The 26,727-nt window shown below is 29.4% G+C and overlaps 1 protein-coding gene across 1 annotated transcript in view; it reads right to left on the bottom strand.

Moving 5' to 3' along the window:
* Positions 1-19,056: 19,056 nt before the first annotated feature.
* The window catches only part of LOC123010112 (muscle segmentation homeobox), a 27,832-nt gene continuing 20,161 nt past the window's right edge, over positions 19,057-26,727 (bottom strand). The window contains exon 4 of the mRNA XM_044406810.1: positions 19,057-19,147. Coding sequence (XP_044262745.1) covers positions 19,057-19,147 — 91 coding nt within the window. The remainder of the gene's footprint in view (positions 19,148-26,727) is intronic.

Genomic DNA, 26,727 nt, shown 5'->3' with positions numbered 1-26,727 from the left:
CACAAATCCCGATATTGACGCATGATGTTTGTTTATAAGCGTTGGTATGATTTCAGTACTTGCAAAGCATTTTTATTTTTTTGTACATTTACTCTTAATTATAGGGATGCTCTTTACTCTCAATCTAAATACGTTTGCGGATAAAATAGTAGATGTTATCCAGAGTAAAAGTGAGTTTATAAAATAATAAACGTTCAGCTTTGTCACAGAAAGTATTACTTTTACTCCTAATAACATAATATACTTTTATGGAAAGTTAAAATTGCGGATGATAGTTGACAAGTGTTGAGTGTTTTCCTCACCCTGTATATCGATTGGGCTTTGTGCCCCTTTCACCTGGCTCGTGGGGCCCGTGTTGCGATAAGAGCCCCGTTTTGTCGATGGCAACTCTGATGTCAGTTCGAATTAGCGAAGAAGTATCGCGCTCACGCTAAATTTGACCCGAACGTCTCTATAATCGGGCCATCAAGCCCTATTTGAGGGTAGATACGGCCCCTAAGTGCGTTCCATTCGTCCGTCAGGAAATTGTCTTTTGATTTTCTTAATCGAAAGTTGGTAAAAAACGGGTTGTAATCGAGTGGTAGAAACGTCGCAAATAAAAGGCGAGTAATCGCGTTAGGGTCGGTATCAGTTCCGGCTCGTTATCATCCCCATATCCCCACGGCCTTATTGTCCTCGCGTCATTAAATGCGGCCCTAATCGACGTGATATGATTTTTCACAGTGGCGGCGATAAGGGCCGGATTTTATTAATATCGAACGTCGAGAAATCGCATATGAACACATTTTAACGGGAGATGAGCGATGGCTCGCTCCACACTCGAATGACATGGACAAGTTAATCGGCATTTTCAACCGGATAACAAACGACCTGATGAAAAATTAAACCGTGTAACAACTCATTCATCCGGTCTTTTATAAATTGCGCTCATTATTTCATATATGCGAAACCTATATCTCAAGAAATTACAACAATAATTAGGAAACGAGCATTAAATTCATTTTGACTTGTTTGGAATTTATGAATTGTGTTATCTCGGGCTTAGATCGATCCGTTTCTCCCATCTGCCGGAGAATAATCACCTTACGCAACCGCGTATCAGGAAGCGTAACATTATATAATTCCTTAAACAATTTCAACTAAGCTAATTGGGACCATTTCTCACAAAATAACTTAACATAATACCGGTTTTTTATTGTCTCAGACACGGATATTTATTAGCTGGAACTTAAACGAGACATTTCGATAGAAATCGAGAGAAAAACACAGCAACTTGACCAATCGCCAAACACGAATTAACATTGCGTTAAATTAAGTTTCTTAATTGGGATTTGGACACTAGCGGATCTACTTGACAAAACAAAAAAAAATGAAAGAGATTTTTTCGAAACATTTTGTCAAAAGAGAGTAAAAAAGTGTAAAATATTTTATTTTTATAAAATTAAGAGAAAATTATGAAACTTAACCAAAGCAAGACAAGATAACAAAATTAGATTTTTCAAATGTTTATTTTTGGCTGTTTTTCAGTAAATTTTAAGAGTTGTTTACATAAGAACGTAAATATTGTCATATTATCGTAAAAAATTGCAAAAATTAGATCTAATTATTTTTATAAATTGAAAGCAACAAGAAAGTTATATCCCAAAACAGACAAGGTTAGATCTGGAAATACGATGTTTTTGCCTGTTTTTATAAATCCAGCCCATCTTTTACCAACAAACTTGCTAAATTCATTTTTTTACCAAAACAAATTTATTTCAAAATATCACCATTTTTGAGTAAATTGTGTAATTTTCAGACTTATTTACAAAATTTTTTGCTCGGTTCGAAATAATGTCACAAAAAACTCAATTTTTAGTTCAAAAATTAGTTAAAGAATTAAAAAAAAATCAGCACTTTTAACATAATGTGGCTACTTTTTAAAAAACATTTGCAGAATAAGAAAAACATGTAATCCGCTCAAAAAAGCCAAACAAGTGTAATTTTTGACCTAATAGTTTTGTAATTTTTTGTCCGGTTTAAACAACAAAAATATTTTTTAGTTTAAAAAATACAGCTCAAAACAGGAAACATAACACCGTTTTCGGCATAATTTGATAATTTTTAGAGTTATTGTTGACGAAAATAATTGCGGTTCTGACAAACATGCTGATCGGCTCAAGCAAATGCAAAAATTTCACTCAAAAAAGCAAAAATATTTAGACCAAAGACAATTTTTCTGTCTGGTTTAGCAAACTCTTGCAAAAAACGTGCATGAACGCTTTAAAAAAGTAACTATTTTCAATTTTGACTTAATTTTGACAAAATTTTGTAAATTAGTTGCAAAAATCCGGTTAAAAAAAAGATTAAATCAAGTAATTTTTAATAATTTTTTGATCTTTGGCCCCATTTGGAAAAATGCCGCAAAAAACTTGAATTTTTACTATAAAAAAGTAGCTAAACGTTCAAAAAAAAACAAATAACGTCATTTTAACATAATTTGATAATTTTAATAACGAACTTTTGCAAAATAATTGAGTACGTATCTAGCTGTAAAAGACAAAAAAATGTAATAAAATATCTGAGTTTTTAATGCGCTCAAACATAAGCAAAATTTTCAATTTTGACAAAATTTGTGCTAAAACACTCTAAAAACGCGAAAAATAAGTAATTTTCGAGCACTCGTGAAGAGTGACAAAAAGCGATTTTTGCTAACTGCCCTCAAAGTGGTGTTTATCGTAGTCCATTTGAGTGGTTCAATTATTTCCCATGATCTGGGGACAATATGCACTCCATCATTGTACGGCTGTGTCGTTATGGCTTCGTCGTGGCCGATATCCATTCTGCTGTCTTCAGCGACTGTCGAGGAGTTATGTCTCTGCTGGCAGAGTCGCAACATTTTATTTTGTTGTTGTGTAGGTCCGCACGCCGATCGCGGCCATATTGTCCCTTCCGACGTCTCAATTCGGCGGGCAAAGTTGTCAAATTGAATTTTATCTTCATCCACTGAGAGATAAATTAAACGCAGCGTTTATCATTAATAGCGGCGATCCGGCGAAGCGATACCAAAAATTATGATAAAATATGCGACTCCGGTTAAAATTCCTCCGGCTGGAATCTCATAGCTGGTGAATTTATTGCAGGAGGAGAGAAATATTTCGGTAACAAATCAGAAAAATATTTACAAGTTGTACCATATCCCGGGTTAAGTATAAATAAAAATACCTTAATAGATTCATCTCGGATGCATACCGAGCATAATCGAGATTATACTGTGAAAGTTGGACCGGCCGTCTCGGCGAATTCCTCACATTCTAAGTCCGCCACGGAGATCTTTAACTTTGCGTTGTCTTTAATAAATACTGAATGTCATTGACAAATAACCGAACATACGAGTGCCTTTCCTACGTCTCATTTACTTTATATGATGGCAACAGACGTGAATTTATTAATACATCATCGTCGGCCGTTTTGTATGACTTAATTAACGTTGGTGGACTCGTTATAATAATAATTTATAAGAGAAAAAAAAAAAACGAAAAAATAACAACAATAATACAACAAAAAAATACTCTAGATACATGAGACGGCAGAGCCAGCCTATACTAATAACACTAGCCTCGATTTAAACCTAACAAAAGACACATCCCAAAAATCAACTTTACAACAAACACTATTACACAAATACAGGATTTAATTCAGCGGAGAGAATAAAGCGTAATTTGTACTGCACTTATCAAGTTTAAATAAAAGAGCATTCCTGTGATTATACACACAGAGAAATATATTGTTTAACAGTGAGTAAAATACTCTCGAATTAAATAATTCTTAATCTTCGATATACGCAAGTAAATATATTCTCCAAAATAGAAAATTACTTGCTCAACCTGCATTTCTTGAGTAGAAACATAATTGATTTAATATAAATACTTCCATTTTAAATCAAGTAAATACAACATTAATAGTAAATAACGTTTATTATTGAAGTAAAATCTACTAATTCTTGAAGTAAAAAATAATAATTTCTTCTGAAATATGGAACTTTTGGAAGAAGAAATTGTTTTCTTGAAATAAAAACTTACGCATTCAATTTATGAAACTGATTTATTTAATTTGAACGCATCCTTATTTGAAGCTAACAATTGTAAAGTTTCATTCAAATAAATATTTTTTTGATTGAAAAATTCAATTTTGTTGGGTAATTTATACAATAATCTTATTACAAAGATAATTTTATTATAAAAATAATGAACATGGCATTCGTACAACTGTTATATAAAATTATGTCAAACTAAAACATTAAAAAATCAAACATTCTAAGATTAATAGGAAATCAAAATATGTATTTTTGAAAGCGAAACATACAGTTCACCACCTTTCGGTAGACTACGTAATATAGTAGGAACGAACTACACAAATCATTTATAGAAAATGGAATTGCTCTTTGCCCATCAATGCGCTCAACTTATAAGCTGTACGTATAGTGTAAAGAATAATTAATTGTTTTTAACTGCTCACAAACAAAAATACATCCTTATGAAGCAAATATACTTAATTTGACTCATCTGAAACATTTCTTCAATTCATTCAGTAACAACATTTAAAATATTATACCGTATTAATTTCATACCAGGACAAGCAACTATATTTACCTTTAAATTTTTGATTGACAGTTTTGTCAAGTCTTCACGATTTTAGCAATAATTTCTCCATTGTATAGTAACTACAACTTTATTTAACTTAAAAAAACGTCTTGATCTGAGCTGCGTTGGGTCTCACTCTGGTCTCTCTGTTCTCGGTTCTCGAGCATAAGCAACAAAGTCAAGGAAACCAATTATTTGGTTCAAGAAAAATTATATTCAGTGCAAGTTTACTAAATATTAGTTTAACTATGTGTGGTTTCAATTAATTCAGATATTTTTTCAAATGAATAATTCTGTATTATGACTGAAGTAAATCTGTTTACTTGAGGTGACGAACCAAATATTTTTAAAGTAAGATAACTTACTTTCTCCGCGTGAACTACCAAACTTTTATTAAATAGAATCTAAAAATATTTCAAACAAGAAAATCTTTCTTAAAGTAAAACAATTCAGTAAAATTATTCGTTGCTTAAGTCAAGAAATAGTTTTATTTTAATAAAAATAAAAATAATTGTGGTAAAATAATATAGTTTCAAGTTAAAAATATGACGTTAAGACAACTATTATTCTTAAATTAAGATAATGACTTTTCTGTGTGTACTGAGGAAATATAATCTGCGAAGAATCTCAGTAGGATCATACTTATAGTTAATTAGTTTATCATAAAACAAATAGAATGAATCTTTCTACGAGAGCGAAGTGATTTTAAGCCTAAGTAATTAATACACAGATAATAAGAGTCCCTAATATTAACTGGTAATTTATACTTTATGTATTTTATAAACTTTCTTTGAACACTTTCGATTCTATTGATGAGTGGAATAGAATGGAGACCAGATTGGACAATTATATTTCAAGATAGACCTAACAAATGAAACATAGAGTATTATAAAAGTGCGGATATTGCTAAAATCACTAGTATACCTCTTCAAACAACCTAAAGCCCTATTCGCTTTAGCGACAATAAACTCATAATGATAAATAAAAGACAACTTACAGTCAAGAATTACCCCCAGGTCTTTAACGGTGGACGAGACTTTAAGAATTACATTATTAATTCTGTATTCAGGGATAGATGGATTTATTTTTTTGCTGAAGTTGATTACCTGACATTTATTACAATTTAAAGTCATTAGATTTGAGTCACACCAAGATCTTGAACATCCTGAGTGTTACTAATTACTTTATAAAGTTTTAAATCATCGGCAAATATCTCAAAACTACATGTAAAATCACTAACAATGTCATTCATATAAATTAAAAATAGCAGAGGGCCAAGTATGGAACCTTCAGGAACCCCTGAAGGAACACACTGTTTTTCAGAAAGACAATTATTCACTTTAACCATATGGGTTCTATTCAATAGAACTCTTGAAACATTTAAGCAAATTACCAGAGATTCCATAAGCAAATTTAATAATATCGTATATTCTATCAAACGCCTTACTAAAGTCAGTATAAACAGACCATTACTAACAGCAGTGACAATTTCGTTGGTATAATTCAAAAGATTAGTAACCGTAGACCGCTTTCGGAAAAATCCATGATGCTTCGACGAAATAATATTCTTAAAACTTGAAAAAATTAGATTAAAAACTATAGACTCAAAAGCTTTAGAAGGTGTGGATAAATTAGATACTGGGCGGTAATTTTTGACATCTGATTTGCTATTAGATTTATGTACAGGAATAATACAGGGTGCGCCAGAACTCGCGCCCCAGAGAAAAATGCCATATAAGGTAAGATACCAGGAACAATGAAAAAATGTTAAAAAAATTTTATCTATAAAAATTTCGAAGTTATGAGAGCTTAAAGTTTACACTTTAACTCTATTTATTTCTGTTGGAAAAATAATTTTTCAAGTTTTTTTGCTACAGGTTATTAGAAGAGGCAACAAGAAAGCAATATCCTAAATTGTAACTCTGTTCAATGTTATTTGTGGCTTTTATTGGCAAAATTTTTGTCTCTTTACTAAATAATTGTAAAAAAACATATACAAGATCATTAGTATCATTAAATAGATATAAAAAAATGTCAAATGTCAAAAAGTATATGTCAAAATTTTTTGACAGATAGAATTTTTTAAACATTTTTTTTCATGTTCCTGGTATCTTACCTTACTTGAAAATTTTCTCTGGGGCGCGAGTTCTGGCGCACCCTGTATAGACTTCTTTCCATAAAGTTGGAAATTTGCCAGATTTCAACGACATATTAAAAATTAATTGCAGAGGTAGAGCTAGGGACTTTTGTCAGGTCCTGCTCCTTTTTTGATATCGAGACTTGATAAAACTTAATAACATCAGAGACATTAACACAAATATGATTTATATTTACACAAAAGTCATCATAAGAAACATTGAAATTATTAACTTGACTATCACTGTACATGGACAAAAAATAATCACTAAAGGCCTTACAAACAGCAGGGTAAGTAGAAAATGAGTACTCATCAAGTTTCATTGGGAGCGGAAACTGATTACTGTGCGATTTTTTCCGGATAAATTTCCAAAAATTGGTTGGATTATGAAGTAAGTCATTTTCGACATTTCTGATATAATAATTGTAGCAATTCAATACAGAAGTTTTACATAATCTACGCAAATTTGTAAATTTATTATAATCTGCGAGAATATTAGTTTGTACTTCTTGTGAGCCGTTTTTTTGGCTTTGACCAGATTTATGGTGTTTCGGTCAAACCAATCCGGATAGACAACAATTAAATTTTTACTCCCACGCTGGGGCTATTGTCAATCAATATGGGATATGGGACGAGCGACGGCTATTCAACCCAATTTTACGACCGTCAAATGCGCATTTACGACACCAATCGCTGAAAACCCGCATAAAACAAACATTCGCTAATCAGAAACGCAACCAAAGAGATACCGCTCAATGCCGATTCAGACTTCATCAACGGATATATACAATGTTACGGACGCTCGTTAGTTCAAACGCTCACAATGGAATTCTGCACAGACCGGAATCATATTTACGATGAAATTCAACTGAGAGAAAAGTCGCTTTTCCACCGACCACACTCACAGCTGAATTGCACGTTTTTGGGTACTAAAAGACAAATCATTTGTTAATCAACAATTAAAATTAACTTCAAAAATCTTCTGTTTTTAATGTTGACAACTTATCTTCAAAATCTTAGATTATTTTGGTTATAAATTTTATTGAACATAAGAAGAAATCAACATCAGTTGATCAACTTATCAAACTAGTTCAAGTTTATAACGTTGCTCAGAACAACTCAAAAATAACTTCAAAAATCTTTTGTTTTTAATGTTGTCAACTTATTTTCAAAATCTTAAATTATCTTGATTATAAATTTTATTGAACAAAAGACGAAATCAACATTAGTTGATCAACTTATCAAACTGGTTCAAGTTCATAACGTTGCTCAGAACAATTTCAAAGATAACTTTAAAAATCTTTTGTTTTTAATGTTGACAACTTATTTTCAAAATTTTAATTTATCTTGGTTATAAATTTTATTGAACAAAAGAAGAAATCAACATCAGTTGATCAACTTATCAAACTGGTTCAAGTTCATAACGTTGCTCAGAACAATTTCAAAGACAACTTTAAAAATGTTTCGTTTTTAATGTTGACAACTTATTTTCAAAATTCTAGACTACTTTAATCAAAAAATTTATAAAACAAAACAGAATTATTAAAGATTACAAAAGATGAGGAGTACCTATACTTAGATAGTTACGAATTTGTACCTACCATTTTTTGAATAATTTTTTTTAACAGTCTTTAAACCTATGTTTTGCAAAATGCACTGTAATAATTAGTTTGTTTAACTTTGCTTCTAAATAAATTTTTAAGAAAAAAATATTTTTTTTTAATTTTTGCGTTCTAACCTACTTTGCGTCTTATTGATTTCTTTTAAACCATGATTAACTTTGTAAAATTTTATATTACAAAAATTATCAACTTTGGTAGGTATTTTACTTCTAAGTTCTAAGTTCCAAAACTTGTATCTGTGGCTGGTCCATCTCTCGCCTAAACTATCAACAACGTTCAGACTCTCAATCCAGCTTTCTAAAATTTAGACTTTTAACTCTAAAACCTTTGCTAATTATTATAACAATTTTGTTTTATAAGGGTTTTATCACGTTTTTTAAGTCCGAAACGCAAAATTTTATCAACAAGTCAAAAAAATTCCAAATTTTCTTATAAATATTTTTTTAAGCGTTTAACTACATTTTTGAATAAAAAATTAAGTTTTTGAAACCGACCAAAAATCAAAAAAATTAGGTTACAAAGAACATTATTTTTGATTTTTTTGTCCGGATTAGCATGTAAGAATGTTTGTGTGAAATTTTTTGCTCAACTAAACAAAAAAATTACGAAATTTCGTCAATAATAAAGTACATTTTTTTTTTTTGGAATATTCTATTAATTTTTTTAGTAAAATACGCGGTTAATTTGCAAAATTTTGTAGACAATAAGCCTAAAAACCAACAAATTAAACCAATAGTGTTATCTTAACATTTTTGTAACATAAACATGTTTTCAAGTTAGACTTTTTTTCATTCTTTTGTGTAATTCTTCAGTCTTCAAAAAACACCATATTAAGTCAAGAATAACAATATTTTTGCTTCTTTCAGTGTTGGTTTAATATCAAAAAATTAAACCATTTACTCAGTTCAATTATGTTTAAGTACATAAATCAAAAATTAAAATTATTTTTAAGTATACCATTTTAAAAAATCACCTAATTAAATGGGTAATTTATATACAAATAAGCAATTTAGTTCACTGTCTACTGTTCAAACCATTAGGTCAATTGCTTTCTTTTGGTCTAAAAAAGCAATTTTTGTTGACCTAAACTACGACTTACTCTGTATATTATAGTTTGTACATTTTTCCTCACAGTAGTAAAAATTTTAATTTGCTAAAATGTATTTTTTACAAATCGGGAGATTAAAATAATTTGTTTTGGATCCGAAAACGTATGTCTGTTTTTAAACTAATTGCACGTAAAATGTCAAATAAAATGACAAGTCTAAAATTTCAAAATTATGTCAAAAAATGGTGATATTTTTACTTTTTTTTGAGCGTTAAACTACATTTTTGAGCAAAAATTATAAAATTTCAAAATATCATTACTTTGTTTTTTTTTAATGAATTAGTAAGTATATATGAGTGTTTTAGCTAGAACCGCAAATTTGCAAAATTTTGTCAAAAAGAAATTTAAAAATTACAAAATTATGTAAAAAATAATAATATTTACGTTTTTTCCGAGCATTTAAGCAAAACTATCGTGACATTTTGCTAAACAAGACAAAAAAAACACCAAATTTGGTCAACAATGACATTATTTTTGCTTTTTTTTGAGTATTCTATCAAGTTTTTTAGTCAGAAACATAATTATTTTTCCAAAATTTGTCAAAATTAAGCAAATAAATGACAAAGTAAGGTTTAAAATGGTGTTAATTTTACATTTTTTTGGAGTTTAAGCACATTTTTAAATTAAAAATATAATTTTGTAAAAAAATGTTGTTAAAAAATAATTCTATTTATCTTTTTGAGGACGTTTGACAGCTAAAAACTCAATTATTTTAGAAAGATTTGTCAAAGATAATTCTAAAAATTTTAAAATTTTGTCTAAACTGTCGTGCTTTCTTTTTTGAGCGTCTATCTGTACATTTTTGAACTATCTTTTTACTAAACTTGGCAAAAAATTACAAGATTACGTCAAAAATTAAATAATTTTGCCTTTTTTGAACGGATTAGTGTTTTTTAACTAGAACCGCAGAGATTTTCTAAGATTTCGTCAAAAATAAGCTTAAAAATTACAAAGTTAAGTCAAAAACGGTAATATTTTACGTCTTTTCCGAGCTTTTAAGCTCCTTTTTTGCAACATATTGCAAGACCTAGCAGAAATCATTAAAATTGGTTAAAAGTACATTTTTTTTTGAGTATCATGCCAAGTTTTTTTTAGCCAAAAACACAATTACTTATTAAGAAAATTTTGTTGAAATTTTGTCTAAATTAAGCGAATAAATTACAAAATTAGGTCAAAAATGTTTCTATTTTTGCATTTGTTTTAGCGTTTAAGCATATTTTTGTCTACTGTTCAAACCATTAGGTCAATTGCTTTCTTTTGGTCTAAAAAAGCAATTTTTTTTTTGTTGTCCTAAACTACGACTTACTCTGTATATTATAGTTTGTACATTTTTCCTCACAGTAGTAAAAATTTTAATTTGCTAAAATGTATTTTTTACAAATCGAGAGATTAAAATAATTTGTTTTGGATCCGAAAACGTATGTCTGTTTTTAAACTAATTGCACGTAAAATGTCAAATAAAATGACAAGTCTAAAGGTAAAACGGCAAAATGTACTGAAATTAGTCACCGACGTATAATAATAAAAAATAGGACCGTTTTTTCTTGAAGGTAAATCATACATTTAGTTATTAAAATTATCATCTTTTTTGCCATTTTACTTTTCAACTTGATATCTGATATTTGACATTTCACAAACATACGTTTTCAGATCCAAGGATGACTCGATTACAAATTATCATGATCTCTCGATATTTTATACAAGGTGTTTCATAAAAACGTTTGTAGTGTAATTTATTTTTGAGACTGTTTGTAGGTAGGTATATTCGAAAATAATTTGATAAATAAGATAAATAATTAGGATTTGTCTCTAAAACTTGAACCATTTTTTGAAATTTATTAGATAGACATTTATTTTATAAATCCAGTGTAATCGAAGCCTGAATAATTCATAATACACGTCGATTGAGTCAAAAATCCCCGAATCAATTTCCGAGCTTGTTATATCCCCAATTCCACAAGACGATTCCTCCACAATAGCCGAGCACAAAAAGCGTCATGAATCCATTCCGGGCGTATTTCGCGCATGCTTCCAAATCCCTCCCGTCTGATCCCTGCTGAGTTCATAACGACCGCAAAACTAATATACCAATTACAACCCTAGTGGGATAAAGCGCCCCTCCGCTCCAGATTCAGTTAGCCGACAATGTGTTTGTCAACATCAACGACAAAATTACCCAAAGGTAGGACGACACATTAGACGTCGAAATCGCCAAATCGCCACCTCGTGTAATTAGCGGCGTCGCGACGCGACGCGTCGCCTCTCATCAATCATTTATTTAAACAAAATGCGTCGTTTGTTCGATGTGCACGTGGCTGGCCGATCGGTCCGAACTGATAACACGACACAAATAAGCGAGGGTGAATTTTGTAATTTATACAGAGTGATTCAGATTGCCTGCTGTTGCTGTTAAATCGAGTATCTTTTGTCATGAGATAAGCCCACAGTTGCTTGTTTGGTTTTAGGCGCTTGTAATTTCCGAACAGTGATGAGTTTCAGCGGCGGTGCTATTTTTGGTGATTTTTTTACCGGCGATATGATGGCAGCCCTGTCATGTTAACACGTGTCGCCTGCACTTTTTGTCGAGATGAGGAAACATATTTTAACAGGACCTGTGACATTCTGCCGGTGGAAGAGACAAAAAAGGAATTCGACAAATACAGAGTGGCTAAACTGAGAATTTTTTATATACAGGGCGTCGAAGGATACTGATATTGTTATTAAAATTTTTTATTTTTTTTTATTTACAATATTGCAATTATTTTGAAATATGTAAGTAGTTTTATTAGCCTAGAACCGTACTCAACTTTTTTTTTAAATGGCACTCCACATATTTTAATGGTTTTACTAAATGCTATAACACAGTTTGTTTTTTGTACAAAAATTGTTTTAAAATTTTTTAAATACATGGTCAAACTTATATTCTAGCATTTTTATTATTAATAATAAATAAAATTTGAATTTTTCGAGGATAAACATGTTTTTCAGCTTGAACCGTAATTATTTTGCAAGATTTTGTAAAAAATGAGCCTCCAAATTACAAAATCAAGTCAACAACGGTGACAATTACGTTTTTTAGGAACGTTTTTCGCAAGCTATTGCTAAACTAGACAAAAAAATACTAAAATTGGTCAAAATAAAATTATTTTTGTTTTTTTTTTTTTGAATATTCTATCAAGTTTTTTAGTAATTGAGCAAATAAATGACAAAGTAATGGTGTTATTTTTGCATTTTTTTGCGTTCAAGCACATTTTTAAGTTAAAAACATAATTTTTTCAAAAAATTTCTTTAAAAAAATGTAGTAAAAAACATAATTCTTTTTTATTTTTTCAGAGGTTTGACAGCTAGAAACTTAATTATTTCAGAAAAATTTGTCAAAGATAAGTCTAAAAATTTTAACATTAGGTATGTTTTGTTAGATATTTATATCGTGCTTTCTTTTTTGAACTACCTTTTTAGCGACATTTTTCTAAACTTGGCAAAAAATTACAAAACTAGGTCAAAAATTAAATAATTGTGCTTTTTTGAGCGGTTTAGGGTGTTTTTTAGTTAGAACCGCAAAGATTTTGTAAAGATAAGTTTAAAAATGACAAAATTAAGTCAAAAATAGTAATATTTTACGTCTTTTTCGAGCTTTTAAGTCTTTTTTGCAACATATTGCTAAACCAGGCAAAAAAATCACTAAAACTAATTAAAAACTACATTACTTTTGTTATTTTGATAGCCAGACACAATTACTTTGAGAAATTTTGTAACAATTGAACGAATAAATTACCAAATTAGGTCAAAAATGTTGTTATTTTTGCAGTTTCTTTTAGGGTTTAAGCATATTTTTGAGATGGAAATAGTTTTTCATCAAATTTTTTTGAAGAGAAATTAGTGAATAATAATTTTTTTGTCTTTTTGGGAACGTTTAAGAGCTATAAACTCAATTATCTTGCAAAGATTCGTCAAAGATAAATCTAAAAATTTTAAAATTATGTCAAAAAATGGTGATATTTTTACTTTTTTTTGAGCGTTAAACTACATTTTTGAGCAAAAATTATAAAATTGAGTCAAAATATTATTACTTTGTTTTTTTTTTAATGAATTAGTAAGTATGTATGAGTGTTTTAGCTATAACCGCAAATTTGCAAAATTTTGTCAAAAAGAAATTTAAAAATTACAAAATTATGTCAAAAATAATAATATTTACGTTTTTTCCGAGCATTTAAGCAAAACTATCGTGACATTTTGCTAAACTAGACAAAAAAAACACCAAATTTGGTCAACAATGACATTATTTTAAGGTTTAAAATGGTGTTAAATTTACATTTTTTTGGAGTTTAAGCACATTTTTAAATTAAAAATATAATTTTGTCAAAAAATGTTGTTAAAAAATAATTCTATTTATCTTTTTGAGGACGTTTGACAGCTAAAAACTCAATTATTTTAGAAAGATTTGTCAAAGATAATTCTAAAAATTTTAAAATTTTGTCTAAACTGTCGTGCTTTCTTTTTTGAGCGTCTATCTGTACATTTTTGAACTATCTTTTTTCTAAACTTGGCAAAAAATTACAAAATTACGTCAAAAATTAAATAAATTTGCCTTTTTTGAACGGATTAGTATTTTTTAACTAGAACCGCAAAGATTTTCTAAGATTTCGTCAAAAATAAGCCTAAAAATTATAAAGTTAAGTCAAAAACGGTAATATTTTACGTCTTTTCCGAGCTTTTAAGCTCCTTTTTTGCAACATATTGCAAGACCAGGCAAAAATCATTAAAATTGGTCAAAAGTACATTTTTTTTTGAGTATCATGCCAAGTTTTTTTTAGCCAAAAACACAATTATTTATTTAGAAAATTTTGTTGAAATTTTGTCTAAATTAAGCGAATAAATTACAAAATTAGGTCAAAAATGTTTCTATTTTTGCATTTGTTTTAGCGTTTAAGCATATTTTTGAATTGGAAATAGTTTTTTCATTAAACTTTTCTGAAAAGAAATTAGTTGAGAATACTTTTTTTGTTGTTCTGAGTACGTTTTACAGCTAAAAACTCAATTATCTTGCAAAGGTTCGTCAATGATAAATCTAAAGATTTCAAAATTATCCCAAAAGTGTTGTTATTATTCTTTTTTTCGAGCGTTAAACTACATTTTTCCACAAATCATAAAATTGGGTCAAAATATCATTATTTTGCTTTTTTTGAGTAGATTAGTATATGTGTTTTAGCCAGAAACGCAATTAATTTGCAAAATTTTGTCAAAAAGAAATTTAATAATTACAAAATTAAGTCGAAAACTCGAAAATGGTGATATTTAAGTCTTTTTCGAACGTTTAATACGTTTTTTTGCGAGATTTAAGTATGATTTTTCTAAATTTCGAGTGCGGTGTTGTCAAGTTACAAAAATTTTTGAAAAATTTTGACTTAAATTCTTGTAGCATTATTATTAATATTAATAAAAAAGTTAAACATTGCACATTGGTAAATAAGGCTTTGATGTAAGTGATTTTGGTTATCTCTTGTTGTACAGAGTGTTAATTAGAATTGATTCAATTTTGCAATTATCTCTCCCATGTAAAAAGCAAAATTTTTTGTGAGTTAATTAGGTGTTTGCAATCGGCTTAGCGCTTGTGAGCTGATCGAGGGTCCATTCGCGCTTGAATGAAAAATAATTCTTATCTGCGTGTGCCCGTCGAGGCCATAAAAGGAGGGATTATGATGCAGCAATTGTTGAGCAACAACAAACAAAATTGATCTAAATGTGCGATCTAAACATGGTTTGGTCCCCTTGAGTGAGGGTTGCAAACGTTCAATTATCGGCGTTATCGCCCCTTTTTGACGCCCGTATCGTCCGGGCCCGCCTTTTCATTTAAGCCACCTCCGGATGAAGCCCTTAATACATGTAGCACAAACCGGCCGAAATAAATTCATAGAAAAGACACAAATCTCGACGGGGGAGGAAATTCGCGCTCCTAAAAATCTAATAAATATCGCATTCCCAATATCCGAGTGGGCCGAGGGTCTGCCACCGGAAATCTCGGCCGACTTCGCTCCGGGGAAAGTGTTGTGGTGGGTGAAAGAGACGCGCCAATATGGCACTGTCATGTAATCTAACAGAGTGGACCAGAGGAGTTGTGACGGGCTTATTATCCTCAAATAAAAATCGGGAGGAGTGTACGAGTGGGCTAATGGCTGATACCGGAGTTTTCCGAGGCTTTTCCCACCGCTTTTATCGATGATGATGGAAATTAAGGTCGAGTGCCGCAGGAAAAGCAAAGGCGAGCACAAAAGGACAAATCGAATACTTACCGTTAACAGTAATGACAGGTTTACGCTCGCAACAGTCAAACCTCATGGCTACGACTTGGAAAAAATATCCAAATTAGATTTTTTGGGATCAATCATAAATAAATACTCCTACAAAACATGGAAATAATAAAGTAATAGTTTATTATTTACTTTTAAAATGATCCAAGAGTAATCTGAGCAAGAGCTTGAGTCAGATTTTAAACACATTTGAACTGAGCAATAGTTTAATTGTCTGATTTTAAGATAACAATTGAATTATAAGTATAACTAAAATGTTTATACCTAATAAAATACTAGAATCTGAGCAGTTTTTTAAAACTGAATCAATTTATAAACTGAGTGGATCTTTCTTAAATCGACATACTTATATTTGAATTGAGCTTATCCTGAGCTTTTTTCATTTTAGATTTAAAATGAATTGTATCGTAGACTCAATTATAATTTGAGGAATAAAACTAAGCTCATTTTTCTGAGTAGAAAAATGCAAATTACATATTTTGAAATCAATTATAAAAAATAAAAAATATGAAAATAATATAATACTTAAGAGCTTATCATTTACTTTTAAAATGACACAAGAGTAATCTGAGCACGATCTTGCCTCAGATTCTAAATACATTTGAACTGAGCGAATAGTTTAATTTTTTGATTCTAAGATAACAATTAAATTATAAGTATAACTAAAATTGTTATACCAAATAAGATACTAGAAATCTGTGCAGAAAATAACAGAAATCGACAGATTTCAATTTAAATTGAGCTTATCCTGAGCTTTTTTTATTTTAAGGATACAAAATTAGGTAATTGCATCATAGATAAGTGTTTTTTAGCTAAAACTGCAATTATAATTTGGAAAATTTTGTTAGAAATGGGTTTAAGACATATAAAATTAAGTCAAAAATGGTGATATTTTTGAGTTTTCTAAAGAAACTGCTAAACCAGACAGAAAATTTACTAAAATTAGTCAAAAATTACTTTGTTTTGTTATTTTCTTGAGTATTTTACCAAGTTTTTTATTCAGAAACACAATTAATTTGCGAAAATTTTGTCAAAATTTATAGTAAATAAATTAGTAAAGTAGATCAAAAATGGTGTTATTTATGCATTTGTTTTAGCGTTTAAGTTTTAGCGTTGAGTTAGAATGCATATTTTTTTCGTCAAATTTTAGTCAATAATAATTAGTTAATAATAATTTTTTTGTCAAAATATGAAAATAATAAGAGTTTATCATTTACATTTAAAATGACACAAGAGTAATCTGAGTAAGATCTTGACTCAGATTCTAAATACATTTGAACTGAGCGAATACTTTTCAATTTTCTGATTCTAAGATAACAATTAAATTATAAGTATAACTACAATGGTTATAACTAATAAAATACTAGAAATCTGAGCAGAGAATGCTATTTTTAAAACTGAGTGGATCTTTCTTAAATCGACAGACTTACTTACTTATCCTAAGCTTTTTTTATTTTAAAGATTTAAAATTAATTGTTCGTTGACTCAATTATATTTTGTGAAATAAAACTGAATTCAATTAAACTGAGCTTTCAATAACAGATATGTTTAATCTTTAGGTATCTATTGCTCAGTTTTCTATGATTAAATGCTTTATGAAATGTTTTAAATTACTAGAAATCTGAGCCTGTGAAACAAGTAGTGAATGACATAAGTTTTTGAACTGAGCGTGTGATTTAATTTTCTGATCCTCAACGTTCTACTTATGTTTTGCACTTCAAAGATTTAAAATTAACCATTTTTTTAGAGTTCAGTAATATGAGTAAATAACTCATGCATGTACTCAGAGGGTAATTTAGTAAACTGAGTAAATAAGTTATTTTATTTTCTTATCTTAAAGTAATTTTTGAATTTATTATTATTTATATAAACACAAACAAATCTGAGCACTAAAAATTTCAACTCTAAAACATATTTTCTTCTATGTTTTAAGTCAATTTATAAGCTGATAATAGTTATAAATTAAATATTTTTTTTTATCTTGAGCTAATCTTTGAATTGATTATTTAATAAAAATACAAACTGAACAAATCTGAGCACTAAAGAGATGCTTTTCTTTTTGTCAAAAAAATTTCAGTTCTACAACAACTCAAGAAACATAATATCTACATTGTTTAAAGCTGAGAACTTGAGTTAATTTATAAGCTGATAATAGTTACAAATGAGCAATTTTTTGTTTTGTTTTTAAAGAATTATGAGCTCTTTTGGAACTTTGTTTACAAAAAACATGTACTCAGAGAGTAATTCTATACAGTTTTTAGTAAATTGAGCTAATAAGTCAGTTTATTTTATTATTTTGAAGTAATTTTTGAATTAATTACTTCATAATAACAAAAACTGAGCAAACCTAAAACAACTCAAGAAACATAATTTCTACTGTGTTTGAAGCTGAGCACTTGAGTCAATTTATAAGCTGATAAAAATTAGCAATTTTTTATTTTGTTTTTATTTAAGAATTGTTAACTTTGCGTGCGAAAAACACATTTTGATAAAAAAAATAATAATAATTAAATAAAACATTGCAGTTAATGCCACGGTTTTTGCTTATTTATTTCGGTTTAAACTTTTCCAAAATTAAGACTTTTTTTGGATCAAAACACTGAACTTTTAATTTGTGTGCAGTGAAATAAATAAGTGAAATAATAAATTGTAAATTGGCCACAACGGAGTGTAAAAACTCCGTATTGATCTCCTCGCAATTCGGAATTAATTGTCGAGTGCTCGCGAGAGAGACCCGAAGATAAGGTCGACAAAGGAGGACCATAATTGGTTTGTTTTAATTTACGTGATGGTAGGGAGAACAATTAACCTGCCCTTTATAGTTTTAATTACTTCATTTTCGTGGCTATCTCCGTTCTCTGCGAAACGGAGCCAGTTTCACACCCGACTAACTCTCCCAGCCCTCGATTTCCATTTTTCTCCTCGGATTTTCCTCCGGTGAGAGCCTCGCCGACTCTAGACGAGCCTCTCCCGGAGTCGGTGGTCCCGGAGCGGCGTCCCCGGCCCGCGCCAAAGTCCCCAGACCGCCGCCCCCGCTTGTGCGGTGTGAACCGGTCTCGTTATCTCCGAGGCAATTTACCATTTCTGTATTCTGATTATGCCTCTATATAATGACTACACCATTGTTAGGGGCGGCCATTTTAATTTCTAGTAAAAACAACATGGCGCCCTCGCGAGGCAATTAAAACAGATGATAGGCGATAATGGCGTTAATTAATTCAGGCTTTCTCTGTCGGGAGCTAATGTGCAAATTAAACTGTTACACAGCCCCCCCCCCCTCTTCGCCACCCCCTGCGGACACACCTTCCGTTGTGAGCCGGCCTTTAGGACAGTAATTATCCCTGTAATTGCTAGATGGCGTCGGCCGTAGATTAGCCATTGTTTTGCAATTCCCGAGGGAAGATAAATGGCGGTGCAATTGTTGCTCGTTTGTTCGCGACGGAATTTTATTTATTTTAATTAATAGAAATTACTCGAGACGCTGCTTTATTGTTATTATACCGAGAGGTTTATTTTAATAAAGAGGAAAGAGAGTCGTAAATTTTCGATATCTCGACGATCAACTAGTTTTAAGTTTTATAATTTGAAACATAAGGTCGCTCTCTGATGGTATTTTTGGTCGAGGGCCGAATTAACGTTGTTTTCGGTTAATTGCCGGGAACGCTCGTGTCACGGACTATTAAAGGCTTCCAGGGACGTCGGCAATTTGACGAGATTTTTTTGGCCAGTGGCGTGCCAAAAAATTATAATTAATCAAGGACGATTTGTCGTTCACTCATTCATTTCAACGAAACAGAAATAAAACAATTAAGGATTTAAAATGCTAATTTTGGAATTTTATCCAACAATGGTTGGACTAAAAATCGATCAAAGTTGAAAGTTAATTTTCTCTCTATAGACGGAGTGGAAAGTGCTTTCTTTTTATTACTTTTTTATTGATTGTTGCTTAGTTTCAAGCTTAAAAGTTAATTTGTTTTTTTACTTTTTACAGTTTTTGTCAAGATATCAAAATTTTGAGTTGAATTTCTCTGTTAGAAAATTTGAAATGACAAATTCTAAAATTTCAATTTCAAAATCTTAATTTTTTGTCCAAATTTAATACTTGAGTTCAACATTTTACTTTAAAGTTAACATTTTGAGTTCAAGACTTTTTAAACTTGTTTTCTACAAATCTAAAATTAGAATTTTTTTTTGTAAATTCAATATTTTGAATTTTAATTCCAGATTAGTATTCCGCATTCATTCCTTGTTTTAAACTAAGGATCAAAATTCTGATTTTTAACAAGGACATTTTTACTTTGCAGTTTTATGGGCAACTGAATTCTGAATAGATTGTAGTTAAATTTCTAACCCTCATAGAAATCAAATTCTGTACTTATTCTCATCTCATTTTTTTTTAACTTTTAAAACCAAAATTAAAAAATAAACTTAAAATTCTTAAATAAAATTAGCATTTTTTTGTTAATTAAAAACTTTGTGTTTTCAGCTAAGCAGACATGAAATCTTCAAAATTCTATAACAATAAACTTAATTTTTTTAGTCTTAAATTTAATATTTTGAGTAAAGTAAAAATTCTGATTTTTAGACATAAATAAGCTTTAAATTTTGTCAACATTTAAACATGTATTTTGCAAGTCTAAGATAAGAACTTTACAAATTCAAAAATGTTATTCAATATTTTCAAAAAAAACATTTTTTTTCATAAATGTAAATTTTAAGCTGCATAGACGTAAAAACTAGCTCAGTTATTTTCACTATTTTCATTGTTCTAAAGTCACAATTTGAATTTTCGGGGTCAAAACTTCAACTCTCAAATTCAAAATTTTAGCTTTTGTAGGTACCTACAATTTTTTTTATAAATTTAAAATTTTACAAAAATTTCTCTTTAGAACTTGAAATGCTACTTTAAAATTCTGTAGTTTACATTACCCATTGAACTTTTTACTTTAAACACAAATATCTGACTTAAACTTGTTTTTTTGTAAATCTAAGATAAAAACTTTTAAAATTAAAAAATTATTTAAAATTTTCGAAAAATTTATATTTTTTTATAAATTCGAAAATCTAAGTTCTAACCTGCATAGAGGTAAAATTTCTGGTCAGTTATCCTCCCTAAGTTACAATTTCAATTTTCAAAGTCAAAATTTTGGCTTTTGTACTAAAAATTCTAAACCCTTTATTTCAAATTCGAAAATTCGGCTTTTTAAATTTACAATTGCGACTTTAAAATTCGATCCTTTTTCTTAAACACTAAAATTTTAACTGCATGCTAAAAATTTCGTCTTTTAAAAACTCTAAAAGTCTACCTAGAGTCCTGACATTTTTTTGGTTATTGATCATTAAATTCGAAATTTTATTTTTTTCTTAAAGTTTTAACTTATTTTTACTATTTTCGTTGTTCTAAAGTCACAATTTGAATTTTTAGGGTCGAAATTTTAAATCTCACATTCAGAGTTTTAGCTTTTGTATAGGTACTAATTTTTTTTTTATAAATTTAAAATTTTGCATTTCAAACACAAAAATTCCGCTTTAAAACTTGAAACTGCGACTTTAAAATTCCGTAGTTTGCATTAAACACTGAACTTTTTAGTTTAAATACAAATCTAAGATAAAAATTTTCAGAATTAAAAGATTATTTAAATGATTTTTTTATAAATTCGAAAATCTAAGTTCTAACCTGCATAGAGGTAAAATTCCTGATCAGTTATCCTCCAAAAGTTACAATTTCAATTTTCAAAGTCAAAATTTTGGCTTTTGTACTAAAAATTCAAAATTCTGCATTTTAAATTGCCATTAAAATTTGGTCCTTTGCCTTAAACAGCAATATGCTCAAAATTTCGTCTTCTAAAAACTCCCCCTAGAGTGCCGACATTTTTTGTTTATTGATCATTAAATACGAAATTTGTAATTTCTCTCAAAATTTCAACTTTGCCTTTATTATGCAGTATTTTGAGTGAAAAGAAACCAACAGTTTGAATGTCCAACATTTCCAAAAGTTTAACGATTTAGCTTTTTATTAAAAAATAAGAAAAAAGTAGAAAGGCATTTCACAACATTTTTGAAGATGTTTCAATATAAGTTTCTGTGAATAGTCAAGGCCAGAACCGAAAGAATTTGAAATTTTTATAATAAATCGAGAATTAAAAGAATGTAAGATAAAATTTAAATTTATTATTTGTATTCCACTTTATAAAAAAAACTTAAAATTCCCGTAATTGTGTTTAGTGTGTTTTACAAATTAATCATTCCGCTGCCTGTTTAATTTCCATATTTTTAATGAAGCATTTTGTGTTTAATTATTTTTATCGTCTCAAAGGTCGTCCAAGTCCGGTCGTGTGAAACGTCATATCAGCGCGATCAATCAGATAACCAATTTTTTCAGTTTTCAGTTTTTAACTCGACAATTGACTGCAATCTACTGTCGCATCCACTGAATTTTTACGACACACTCTGATAAATACAAAAAAAAATGCAAAAAATCCGTCGATTTTAGCACCTGTCTTTCGCCTTTTGGGAAATTCACAAACACAATCTGTTCTCGAGTTAATAAAGGCGTATTGTGGCATGAAGTCTCTTGATCAGTGGACAATGGAAAGGTGTTCAGGCTGAACGATCTCTTCAGAATAATCGAAAGCATTGTCGAGGCCTTTGTGGCACACTCTGTCCCACGTCGCGGCTCCCGGATTCGGATTCCGGGAATCGGCGGTAAAAATAATGAGTAATAAAGATGCCAACGCAACGGCCTCTGAATGCATTAAAAATAATGGCCGGCATTATGACATTGATTGGGAGTTTGATAACTTTTAATTAACGCTTGAGATTTTTACTAATTCAGATCGAGATAAGGAGCACAGTAGCTACCAGTGTTGTGTCCAACACAAGCCAGACTGGTTTCAAAATAACAATTTACATACGGGACGTACGTCTTCTTTAACCTTTTCGCCGAGGAATTTTACGAGTTTTTTCGTTTTGAAAGCGCGTGAAATGCGCCAAATCGGCTGTGATTTAGGGCCCCCTTCAGGGCCGTAACCAAGATTTTATGTTGGGGGGGGGGGGGATTTCTTGTTGGTCCATGAAAATAAAATGAAAGAAGACGGATTAAAAATCAAAAATCTCTAAGTACACGTTTTTATTTTAAATTGAAATAAGAGATTCTAATTAAACATAAAAAAATACAAACTAACTCACAAAAGTAACAAAAAATAAAATAAATTCTTAATACTTTTTATTGTTACAAATTTAAACAGGAGATGAATATTCATTTTTAAAACAAAAATTTTCTATGAACATATATCGAAAAATGCGTCTTTTAATAGGTTTTTTCAATATTTCCGAAATCATTTTCGAAAAAAATTTCAAGATTTGCTACAGATGATAACTGTTATACACCTAAACAAGTACAAAAATAAAATGTTGAAATTTTTAATTAGGGGCTTCCTAACTAGATGGGATTTCAGCAACAAAATTTCATAGTTTTTCATAAAAAAGGGTCTTTTGTGTTTGGGGGTTTGAACAACCTAATCTCCCCCCTTGGGTACGGCCCTGGCCCCCTTGCACGCAGGTAGACTCTCGAATCGTATTTAGGAAGTTGGTCCGGACCCGAAAAATGTCTTTTTGTGAAAATTACTTCAATGAGCATAGATAATAACGAATACATTAAATTGTGATTATAATAAACAAGCTTGCTCAAATTATCAAATTACAAATACATAAATTTATTAAAGAATTTTGCAAGTATACAGTATGTTCCCGGATTAAGTTTACAATAGGAAAAAAAATGTACCTTTGATTTTACGCCAAAACTGCAAAGGAAAAACATTTTTAGCTTGATTTGACTTTTAAGGTTCTTTATTTACAGCTTTCAAAAATCAAAATTGTAGAACTAGTTTTAAATGCCAGTATTTTTTAATAAACTGTGAATTTTGCCAATTTCTATCAAATTATTTCCTTTATAATTAAAATTTTGAACTTAATAATACATTTTATAATAGGCAATCAAAAGGAAACAAATTTTTACCTTTGATTTCACGCTCAAAAAGTAAACGAAATACTTTTTTTCTATATCAGATGTTAAACTATTTCTTTATAAACTCTTTTGAGTAGATAAAGCAACACTTTAACAGCAAGTGTTGTTTTTGCTTTTTTGAAACGAGCAAATCGGTAATTAAAACTTCATTATTCTGACTCAGTAAAACGAAATGTTATTTTTTTTTCTTACTTTTGGACTTGTAATAATAATCTTTCTTTGCTTTTCAAGTCCCATCATAATGGCGATTTTATTTTTTTACGATGTCACTTTGACAATTAATTAATTAATTGAATAATATTTGTTTTGTTAAAAATTACTGTTTTTTTTTCAGAAGCTGTTTTTTGACTTGCCATTTATTAAAATTATGTTTTTTACAAACATTTTTATTAATTAACTTGTGTTAATTTATCTGTCAAAGCGATATCGTTGTCAAAAAAATAAATCGCCAATGTGATGGGATTTAAACCACAGAGAAAAAAATTACACTAGTTTACACGATTTTTAATCTTAGCTGAAAGTTATAATTTCTTATAGATTTTGAGGCACTGAGTTCAAAAAAACTATTTAAAAAAGTTCACTACGTTACGTTTAAGAAATATGTAATTAACAAAAATATAAAAACCGCCAAAGAACAAATTAAAAATGAGTTATTTTACTTGGTTTTATTATACTTTTTGGATCAGTTTTCTTTATAGCAATTCAACAGTAATCTACTAACATATTTTCATCCCAAAAACCTTCGTATCAGTCTTTAAAAAACCTTCAGGTTTTGATGAAAACGCTCGTTTCGTTTGTCACTCATGCTCCCTAAATTTTTAGAAAAGAAGTTCAAATGCGAGTGAAATGTTTTTAAGACCTATTTAGACCCATATGGTAATAATTTTGCAATAATTCAGCAACAACTTGAATTTAAATAAATTTTAAATCGGAGGCATTTGTGCAGAAAGCAGGAAAATTATCGTCTGTAACAAAAAAGTGTGACGTGATAGAGAAATTTAACAATTATTTTTCTTTAATTAAAGGTAAGTTAACATAAAAATAATAATTCGGTTAAAGGTATATTAAACATCTTATAGTTTGTAGACTATAGTATTATTAGTTATTACAAGCTAAAAATCAAGAGAAAAATTAAATTTTCTTTCCACTGAGTGAAAATAATGAACTTAAAGTTCGAGACTTACTGGTTTCAGGTGAAGCAAAAAATGTTTTTCTTTTGCAGTGTTAGTGTAAAATTAAAAAATTTAAAATCCGGGGACATACTGTATAATATTAGTTATTATTATTATTATGCCATTAAATTTACCACTTTGGGTTTTTTTGCTTTGTTTAGAAGTAATAAAAATAAATTAAAAAACGGAAGAAACTAGCTATTTGTAACAAAATTAAAAATCACAAAAATTTTCTTAAGGTAATGAAATACATAGGCATGCATTTTTTTCTTCAAAATTTGCTTAGTGTCAATTTGCAATTTATTATAATCACCATTTAATAATCTATATTCGTTGAAGAAATTTTCAGAAAAAGACCGTTTTGAAAAAACGTGTATCCTGGAGCCCGGAAGGCTCTTTCGACATATTACCTGCTCCCCAACTAGTTAGTCGGAAACACTATTGCAACAAAGCGCAGTGTTAGCAGAAAGTTAGACTGGTGAATAGTTTTTTCCCCGGGTGTACAAAGAAACCCGGATTATCACAAATCGGGACAAAGTTTACTGTTTTATAGCCAACGTTTCCATTTATATCATAATCAAGAAATTACTAATTAATTTTATTTATTTGTTTGGCAATAAATCATCATTTCGTCTAGTTAATTGCTTATCTCTTTAATGTTATTAGTTTTTTTGTTGAGAGGAAATTATATTAAAACCAGTAGTCTATCGATGTGAAACATCTTGAGAAACATGTGGCGGTTTGAGGATTTTTAAAGTTGCTTTTATCTTAGGATCTCTATAACATCCTTTCTACAACTGTAATTTAAGCAACTTGCTGCTAGCTTATGAAATCTACACTCGTTATAGAACGAGATAAATGCTTTAACATTCCGGAAATCCTGCGAATTTTAAATTCGAAATGAAATTCGTGTGCGGTTACTCCAAATAAAGCACTTTAATTGTTAATAATGATGATTTATTGGGGAATTCTAATTTGATGAGTGAAACTTCACTTTTATTAAAGAAATACTCGCGCTATTCAGGAAGCACTTGCTTGTTTACTACTTCACTTGCAATGTGGATAGTAATAGAGAATATAAAAATTCTTGCAAAAAAGATATTAAATTAAGAATAAAAAAAATTTATGGCGAAAATGCTCATATTTTAAGTGTCTAAACATTATTTCAAATTTAATTTTTTTTAATTCGAAAATCTTGTATCTTTGAAGTTTAAAACGAAAATAGGTGGACTTGAAACTTATATTGAAACATCTTCAAAAATGTTGTAAAATGTATTTTTACTTTTTTCTTATATTTTATTAAAAAGCTAAATCGTTAAACTCTTGGAAATGTTGAACATTCGAGAAACTGAGTAGTTTTCTTCTTACTCAAAATACTGCATAATAAAGGCAAAGTTAATTTTAAGAGAAAATAAAAAGTTCGAATTTAATGATCAATAAACAAAAAAATCTCAGGAATCTAGGTGAACTTTTAGAGTTTTTAAAAGATGCAATTTTGAGTCAACAGTAAAAATTTCAGTGTTTAAGACAAAGGACCGGATTTTAAAGTCGCAATTCTAAATTTTAAAAGCCGAGTTGCAGAATTTTGAATTTTTAGTACAAAAGGTAAAATTTTGTCTTTGAAAATTTTAATTGTAACTTTGAGATACCTGAGAAGGAATTTTACCTGACTACTTTAACTGCTGAAATTAGTTAATAAAAGCACTCTTTAACATTGAATACAAAATAAAAA

Source organism: Tribolium madens, unplaced genomic scaffold (genome assembly GCF_015345945.1).
Source record: "Tribolium madens isolate multiple individuals breed KSU strain unplaced genomic scaffold, Tmad_KSU_1.1 Scaffold_19;HRSCAF=116;Tcas5.2_LG9, whole genome shotgun sequence".
Lineage (NCBI taxonomy): Eukaryota > Metazoa > Arthropoda > Insecta > Coleoptera > Tenebrionidae > Tribolium > Tribolium madens.
Note: the sequence above shows the minus strand (reverse complement) of the source record. Positions and strands in the feature narration are given on the sequence as shown.